The 9524-nt window shown below is 43.8% G+C and overlaps 1 protein-coding gene across 1 annotated transcript in view; it reads left to right on the top strand.

Moving 5' to 3' along the window:
* Positions 1-829: 829 nt before the first annotated feature.
* CUNH14orf37 (chromosome unknown C14orf37 homolog) overlaps positions 830-9524 on the top strand; it is a 141928-nt gene continuing 133233 nt past the window's right edge. Inside the window, exon 1 of the mRNA XM_018562167.1 lies at positions 830-927. Coding sequence (XP_018417669.1) covers positions 830-927 — 98 coding nt within the window. The remainder of the gene's footprint in view (positions 928-9524) is intronic.

The following is a 9524-nucleotide window of genomic DNA, read 5'->3' as shown; positions in this document are numbered from 1 at the left end:
TACAAAATGTCTTCAATAATAAAGAGCTGAGTTGACTATTACGACACTGACCTACCACCGGCTATGCCATGGCCTGGAACCTTCCCGGACACTCTTATCTATTTGTCTGTCTGTCTATCGACTCTGAATCTATCTATCTATCTATACTGAATCTATCTATACTGAATCTATTTATCTATCTATTTATCAATCTATCTATCCTGTATATAATGCGTGACATACAAGCTTAGTATAATTTATCATAATGAACCATCTGCATTTCACATTGTGTTCATGGTAAAGAATGTTACACGGTGTGTGATGAGATCTGGAAGCTCATCTGGATATACTTGTTTCCATACTGGTCACTTCTTCTCGTATACATGCGCACCTTTCTCTGACCGGAAAGCATTCTCACTTTCTACCTGATAGCTCCCCCACCGTTCTACACTTCTCTTGATTCCCCTGAATACGTTATTTATACAACATAAAAGTTTCCATTTCAGATTTGGTTGAAGTGGCCGGATGATGTTTGATAGTTGTTTTGATAAGATCACAAAACAGCAAAATACACAGGAATGGCTTCAGACAATAAATAGCACAAGGAGGAGAGATCATAGTGAACCTGTTCTCTGGCCATACCGGGCTGCTGACGAAAATTGACCAGTGTGTGACTCAGCTGGCACCCCGATGTTTAAAAAAATTTTGTCTTTATCAAATAAAGCAGATTTACTTACCTGATCCACAGTCCTGTGGCGGCCAACACTCGCCTCTCTCCCTCTCTTCTCCGACTATGGAATCCTTGGTGTCCTCACGTCCAATACAGGTCAGTGGACCTTCATAAAACATAATGACGTCAGTGGTCCTTAGACCAGCGGAGCCCAGGGAAGAAAAAGCTGTAGGGAGCGGTCTAGCAGTCCAGAGGGAGCTGGTGGAACCGAGGATCAGGTGAGTATATCCACTTTATTTCACCCCCCCTAAACGAAACGAACACTTAACCTTTGCATTGTAGGGGTAGCCCACTGCAAGGGTAAGTTTTTGATTTTTTTTCCCCCCAGAGTTCTACTTTAAAGTAAAGCTAATCTGGCCATATACTAATGGACTTCTTTCCAGCAGATTCCCTTATCCTCACTCATTCACGTGGACTAAATCGCCTGTAGCGCGAAAAGGTGCAGGAGCGATTTTCAGGCGGTTGTCGCGCGGTTTTGGTCCCATAGACATCTCTATGCATTGAGAACCGTGCGATAACCACATGGTTTCCAATGAACAGTCGTGCGGTCGAAAACGCGCGACAACAGCTCGGCATCTGAATCACCTAGGTGTGAACTTAGCCTAAATGTAATGGCTGCATTAATTTCCTTTTTTTAGACTTCTTTTCCTTTATTTTCACCTGGTGATCTGGCTAATAACACACTTCCTGTCTTTGGATTACTCCACTCAATAGAGGAGCAACAGCGTCACCTTGGAGTGGGTAGAGTTAGATTTACGAGCAGATTTAGATGGACTTGAACAAATGAAATCAGAATTCCGGATACAACTTTTTTTTCTTGTTTCCAATATTTTATTCAAGTTTTCTAGAAATATACAATTTGTATTATGTAATAGAAACATAACGCTGTATATAATCGGAAATGGTCAACAACAATTAAGTTGCATAGGAAATCCAAATACAGCTAAAGAAAAGGGAGAAACAGAAATCAGGAGAACACAACAGAGGAAAGGAGGATTAAAGATCCAAAAGAGAGGAGAAAAGAGGATGGCGTCGGGGTCCTCAGGTCCTTAGTAGACGAAGATCTCAGGGCCTAGAGGGACGATAAAATAAACTGTCCGGGGACAGGGAGGGATAGGCATGGCCAATCCATAGTTGCCAGATCTTTACAAATTTTTTATTGGAATCAAGAAGTATACTTGTCAATTTTTCGTTCAGAAAAAATAAATCTACCCGCCGCTTGACCTCATCAAACGATACAAATAGTTTTTTCCAAGCATGGCTGATAGCCTTTTTTTTTTTTATAAATTCTTTATTGAACAGTTTCGTAATATAACAACAAACAAAGGCGGTTGTGTCACATCTTATCACAACAAAAATACAGAGAACTCTGATAATTGTAATAAACAGACAGATCGACTACGGCATTTCAAACATTGATCGCACGACTAGCCCTAGCATCCGCGAGGGTCTTGCCCGTAGTTGAATAGGTCGCATCGCCAACGTGTGCGAGCCAGAAGTGCTACTAATGACATTTTATGGTCTGCCCGGCGTGGCGGGGCGTCCACATTGGGATTACCGTAGTGACCTCTAATGTAGGTCGGGTTGGGGAGGAAACATACAATAGGTGGACAGGGGGTTTGGGGACGGGAGGGGGGGGGCAAGCTAGGATTGTGACCGCTTTCCGCAGGAAGCCATGATGGTTTGGTACTCGGCCGTTGCGGTGAATTCGTCCCAGTAAAACCAGGTGGTGGCGAATTTGGTGGAGGTACCCCTAATGGAGCTAGTCAGGTCCTCCATGGTTCTGATGTCATTCACTTTGGTAAACCAGAGCTGTATCGAAGGTGGGGTCTCCTGTTTCCATAGAATAGGGACACCTGATAGCCTGTTTAGCTGCCAGGAGTACATAAGTGGCCAAGCAGTGTTGTTTTCTAGTAAAAATTGAAGATTTGAGATACAGGAGGCCCAACCAGGGGTCCTTACCAAGTGTCACATAAAATAAACTACTCAGTAGGTGAAACACCTTAGTCTAAAATCTGTCAAGCAAAGAACTGGTAATGCACCCACCGTATTTAAGGATTGGTTAACTGCAATATATAACATTTTTGCTTTTGGGTTTAGATTTGATTTAGCGCTATTTTTGAATTTGGTCTGCCGCTCTTTCTTTAGTTCATGCTTTGAGGTATCCAGAGATATTAGACATTGCCAGGTGGTGTAGCTCCCCAGCATCTACCATACACTTATATATTGGTTTTGGGTGGACCGTAACCTTTAAATGGTAAGCTTTGTACATGGAAATGTTACAGTGATTTTTCCGGTAGTCACTCACTTGCAGAAATAAAATCTGTTCTCTTTCTAGAACACCTGTTCAGCAGGCTGAAATGACTGAAAGGCTAAAGACCTGAGGCTGTCAGCTTACAAGGAAGCACTGACAGCACCGAGGCATGAGTCACAAAGTGTTTCCCTGATATTGACAAGCTGAGTATTGATCTAGTCTACCAGTATTTGCTTAGTCCTCAGACAGGCAACAGATACACTGGGGAAGTGATCTCATCTAATACCCCTGTATACTTGAGGAAGGGATCTCAGCTAATGCCCCTGTATACCTGGGAAAGTGATCTCAGCTAATACCCCTGTATACCTGGGAAAGTGATCTCAGCTAATACCCCTGTATACCTGGGAAAGTGACCTCAGATAATACCCCTGTATACCTGGGCAAGTGATCTCAGCTAATACCCTTGTATACCTTGGAAAGTGACCTCAGATAATACCCCTGTATACCTGGGTAAGTGATCTCAGATAATACCTCTGTATACCTGGGCAAGTGATCTCAGCTAATACCCTTGTATACCTGGGCAAGTGATCTCAGATAATACCCCTGTATACCTGGGCAAGTGATCTCAGCTAATACCCTTGTATACCTTGGAAAGTGACCTCAGATAATACCCCTGTATACCTGGGTAAGTGATCTCAGATAATACCCCTGGATATTTGAGGGAACGATCTCAGCTAATACCCCTGTATACCTGGGAAAGTGATCTCAGATAATATCCCTGGATACTTGAGGAAAAGATCTCAGCTAATACCCCTGTATACCTGGGGAAGTGATTTCAGCTAATACCCCTGTATACCCGGGGAAGTGATCTCAGCTTATACCCCTGTATACCTGGGGAAGTGATCTCAGATAATACCCCTGTATACCTTGGAAAGTGATATCAGCTAATACCCCTGTATACCTTGGAAAGTGATCTCAGCTGATACCCCTGTATACCTGGGAAAGTGATCTCAGCTAATACCCCTTTATACCTGGGAAAGTGATCTCAGCTAATACCCCTGTATACCTGGGCAAGTGATCTCAGATAATACCCCTGTATACCTGGGTAAGTGATCTCAGATAATACCTCTGTATACCTGGGCAAGTGATCTCAGCTAATACCCTTGTATACCTTGGAAAGTGACCTCAGCTAATACCCCTGTATACCTGGGAAAGTGACCTCAGATAATACCCCTGTATACCTGGGCAAGTGATCTCAGCTAATACCCTTGTATACCTTGGAAAGTGACCTCAGCTAATACCCCTGTATACCTGGGGAAGTGATTTCAGCTAATACCCCTGTATACCTGGGGAAGTGATTTCAGCTAATACCCCTGTATACCCGGGGAAGTGATTTCAGCTAATACCCCTGTATACCCGGGGAAGTGATCTCAGCTTATACCCCTGTATACCTGGGGAAGTGATCTCAGATAATACCCCTGTATACCTGGGGAAGTGATCTCAGATAATACCCCTCTATACCTGGGGAAGTGATCTCGGCTAATACCCCTGTATACTTAGGAAAGTGATCTCAGCTAATACACGTGTATACCTGGGAAAGTGATCTCAGCTAATACCCCTGTATACCTGGGGAAGTGATCTCAGCTAATGCCCCTGTATACCTGGGGAAGTGATCTCTGCTAATAGTACCCCTGTATACCTAGGGAACTGATCTCAGCTAATACCCGTGTATACCTGGGGAAGTGATCTCCGTTAATACCTGTGTATACCTGGGGAAGTGATCTCCGTTAATACCTGTGTATACCTGGGGAAGTGATCTCCGTTAATACCCCTGTATACCTAGGGAACTGATCTCAGCTAATACACGTGTATACCTGGGGAAGTGATCTCAGATAATGCCCCTGTATACCTGGGGAAGTGATCTCCGCTAATAGTACCCCTGTATACCTAGGGAACTGATCTCAGCTAATACCCGTGTATACCTGGGGAAGTGATCTCCGTTAATACCTGTGTATACCTGGGGAAGTGATCTCCGTTAATACCCCTGTATACCTAGGGAACTGATCTCAGCTAATACACGTGTATACCTGGGGAAGTGATCTCCGTTAATACCTGTGTATACCTGGGGAAGTGATCTCCGTTAATACCCCTGTATACCTAGGGAACTGATCTCAGCTAATACACGTGTATACCTGGGGAAGTGATCTCCGTTAATACCCCTGTATACTTTGGATAGTGACATCTGGCACAACCCTTCATAAAACAATGTTCTCTTTGCATATGGCTTACCAGGTTTAGTATACATTGATTTGGATAACAGCCAAATGATTTAACTCCCTCACTCACTGCAAAACTGCTGAAAGCTATTGAATGCGCCTTCAAAACCAGAAACCTGAATTGTATTTGTATACCGGGGCTGGATTTGTTCTGCCACATCTTACCTTTGGCATTTATTGCTTTATTACTGCGAAAAAAAAGAGACCCACATTGGATTTAGAGTCCAAAAAATGCTTATTTATTCATAAAGACAAGCCAACCTGTTTCAGAGTTACTGAACCTTCTCATCTGGGCTCCTGACTGGCTGGCTGGTGGACTCCAAGGCATTAAGAAATATATTTCTTATACTGGGAAATAGGCTTCACACTGGACTGCAGGCACAATTTTACATTGAGGAACATTATTCTGAAATTGTTCGACAATTGTTAGACGCAGCTTTTCACAGATTGGTGAACCTCGGCCCACCTTCACTTCTGAGACACTCTGACTCTCTAAGATGCTCTTTTTATACACAATCATGTTACTGACCTGTTATCAGTTAACCTAATTAGTTGCAGAATGTTCTTCTAGCTCTTCCTTGTTATACTGGGAACACACCTTACAACCATCGCAAGACTTTTGTCTTGCGATGGTTGTAAGGTAATTAAAAAAACGTACGATCTGCCCATCTTGGACAGGCAGATCGTACTTGCGATGATCGCAATGCCGAACGGGCAGTTTGCGCTTGCGCACACCGGCCCGTCCGGCTATTATCTTGCGAACATGCTACACACCCGCCGAAAATCGTACGATTCTCGGCGGGTTTTCGAACATGTTCGTAAGATAAAAGTCGTGCGACCTTACAGTAGCAGAGGTCGCATGGCTTCCACACACCTTACGATAATCGCACGATCGCGGGATTTCTTGCGATTATCGTACGATTATCGCAAGGTGTGTGGGCACCTTTAGTACCACTTACTTTGCCAGATTTTGTTGCTCCATCCCAACTTTTTTGAGATGTGTTGCTGCCACCAATTTTAAAATGACCTTATTTTTTTTCCTAAAATGGTTCATTTTCTCCGTTTAAACATTGGATATGTTTTCTATTTCTATTGTGAATAAAATATGGGTTTATAAGATTTACAAATCATTATTCTTATTTAGATTTTACACGGCATCACAACTTTTTGGGGGGATTGGGGTTGTAGTTTGGGTATAGTTTTCCCCAAATGTGAAGGTTGCCAATTTGGCATTGCCAGAAAATGCCAGTTGGCTGGCTGTCCCCACTCATTCCCCAATTGCTGTCCGGGATTAGAGATGCGGAAAGCAAAGTCAGTGGAAAGGCAACATTTTAATCTGCATGCTTGTTCCGGATCACTGAATTCTTTGAATCAACATCACAAGTACGAGTACATGTACCGATACTTTTGAGCTCCAAGACTACACTAGAGAAAAATTCAAAAATTAGGAGGCAGCTGTCATTTGTAAGGAGCACACGGAGCTCCTGGGATTTGTACATCTCTGTTTTAATGTACGATTTTGTTTTTATAAATATAAATAAAGGGATGCACAGATACCAGTTTTGCGAGTACAAGTACTGGTAGTTGCCGAGTACTTACAAGTACGAGTACTGATACATTTTTGTTTATTGTCATGTGACAGTTTTTCTAAAACAATACAGACTAATGATTTCAGGACAGTGGTGGAGTGCCAGAGCCAGGTCCCAGCTGCAACCGCTGCAACACTGGTAGTTCTCATGAAAATGCGCCAAGTATCTGCACTGGTACTCGAAAAGTATCTGTGCATCCCTAATTAAGGTGATGACATTAAATATGGTCAGACTGCAACCTCCCCACCAACCTCCTTCCCTCACCCACACAAACTCTTACAGGAATCGCTGGGTCCTTCTCCCCGCAGGCATGTGTGCATTTTAAATTCAGCATGGCTGTGCATGGCTCTGCCTTCAAAGCCGCATCATCCATTCACAGATCCTGTCAAAGCGCCATGGCAGAGGGACTTGTAGTTCTCAGTGCAATACAAGTGTGACGTCACTGCGTTTGTAGTTCATCCCATTCATGTTACTGAATTTCCTTACCTCAGTACCTGACATGGACGGGCGGAAGAATATGCAGGAGCCAGAGCATTGCACCTGCAATCCACTGATCGTGGTTGCAATGGTTTACTGGCTCCACAAAAACATACTAAATGCACATTTCTTTTTCTTTTACAAAGACGTATACTCTTTTTTTAAGGTGACAATGCCTTGTTACATTTTCCATTATATAAATTAAAGCTCAGAACACGGTATCCCCTCCTGTCACAGCCATTTATCTCCTTCTCCGTTCTTTAGATCAGATCGGGACAAATCTCAGGGACCTGGTAGCCAGCATGCCTAAATATAAGACCTTTTGCCTAGGGGATTTTTTTCCATAGGTGTCATTTAAGACTCTTGTGTTTCGTCTCCTTTCAATTGCCCTCTTTCTCCTTGATTAGACTCTTTGAAGCTGGCCAAGCACCTATAGATTATCTGCAGATTTTCTATGGTCAAATGGAAAAAGTGCAACAGATTCCTCCTTCTACGCTAAACTGTGTGGATGGAGGAATCTCCCACTGGGCCAAGCTTCACTATCTTGCTAGTCGGCCAGGCTGGCTGTCAAAATACCTGAACAATGCCTCCATCCAATCGGATTGCTCAGGTATTTTGACAGCCAGAGGGGCCGACTAGCAAGACACTGAAGCTTGGCCCACTGTGAGATTTCCTCCATCCAAACAGTTTAGCGTAGATGGAGGAATCTGTTGCCCTTTTTCCATCTGACCATAGACATTCTGCAGATAATCTATAGGTGTATGGCCAGCTTTAGGCTCTGGAATTCTACTTTAGGGGGGCACTTTTCAGCCAAAAAAATGGGCTGAAAATCTCGGCTTATACTCTAGTATATACGGTAATTTATCTAGACCTTCTTTGTGTTGCCCCATGACACACCATGCAATTTGGATACACAGAGACTTTCTCAGCATTGTTTATCCCAGGGTGACATCATCAAGAGAAGTGTTACAGTCCTCGGATAAAATATCATAAAGCTGTCACTTTATAATTGACGGACCTGCTTTCTCTACGGTTGAGTCAGGAGGTATAATGAATGCCATCCTGAAATTAATGTCCTTGTCCTTGTGGGTAATGTTTTACAAAGTGACATATTATCTGTACCAGCTGGGAAATGGCAATATGTAGTGCCACTTGACTTGGTGATACAATTCAAAGTCTTTGGCAGATCTAATCAGCGAAATGTGATTTGCCTCTCTTGGATTAACCTCTGAAGTTCTAGATACTCCATCAGCATACTAAATAGCAAATTAATGAGTTCAAATGTACGGTGCAGTAGCAAAGACATGGACATATTTAGCACTGTGAGCTTTGATTGTGCAGCCAATTCGAATTCCGCTTTAATGGGACCATCCAGTCTGAGCTGCTAAAGCTTGTTTCTTATTGGCTGCCAAGGATTGACTCATTGCTTTAGATGGGCAGCACAGTGGCTTAGTGGTTATCACTTCTACCTTGCAACACTAGGGGCCCAGGTTCCTTTCCTGGTCAGGGCACCATCTGCAAGAAGTTTGCATGTTCTTCCTGTGATTGTGTGGGTTTCCTCCCACACTCCAAAGACTTGCTGGAAGGTTAAGTATGCCTATCGTTTGTGTCATTTTGGAAGCAGCTGGGCAGCTGTTTTGTACAATGGAGGTAGAGCTCACTACCAATAACTAATGCTTTACTTATGGGTGGACACAGATGGTTTGAGGGCTGGTTCACACCAGCCTCAGTGTGTTCCGGCCCTATTTTGGCCGGAACATACTGGATTGCATTCCAACCGGCTCACTTTGCTTTGGGGCAGGAGGGGGTGTAGCACTGCATTGAACTCAATGGCACCACTGCCATGCCCTCTGGCCCCAGTGCAATCGGCTGCATGGGAACGCATGGCACATCAATGCCTGTGTTCTAATCCAGTGCGGTTAGACAAAATAGTGCATGCAGCATTTTTTCTGACCAGACCGCAACTCGGGCATTGATGTGCCTCGCGTTCCCGTGCGGCCGATCGCACTGAAGCCTGGAGGGCGTGGCTATGGTGCCATTGGTCCACGTGTATTCGTACAGCCGAATACACGCGGACAGCCGCTCCAGTGTGAATGGAGCCTTACACCATGCCTGCAAACAGAGGAAGCACATCTGAGCTACAACTTGACTCCAAACAACAAAGGAAGTGGACTGACGGAAAGAAGGAAGTGACATAATGGTATATTTGCATTTTGATG

This window comes from Nanorana parkeri, unplaced genomic scaffold (genome assembly GCF_000935625.1).
Source record: "Nanorana parkeri isolate BGI_ZX_2015 unplaced genomic scaffold, ASM93562v1 scaffold20, whole genome shotgun sequence".
Lineage (NCBI taxonomy): Eukaryota > Metazoa > Chordata > Amphibia > Anura > Dicroglossidae > Nanorana > Nanorana parkeri.
The sequence above is the reverse complement of the archived record's forward strand: the minus strand, read 5'-3'. Positions and strand labels throughout refer to the sequence as shown.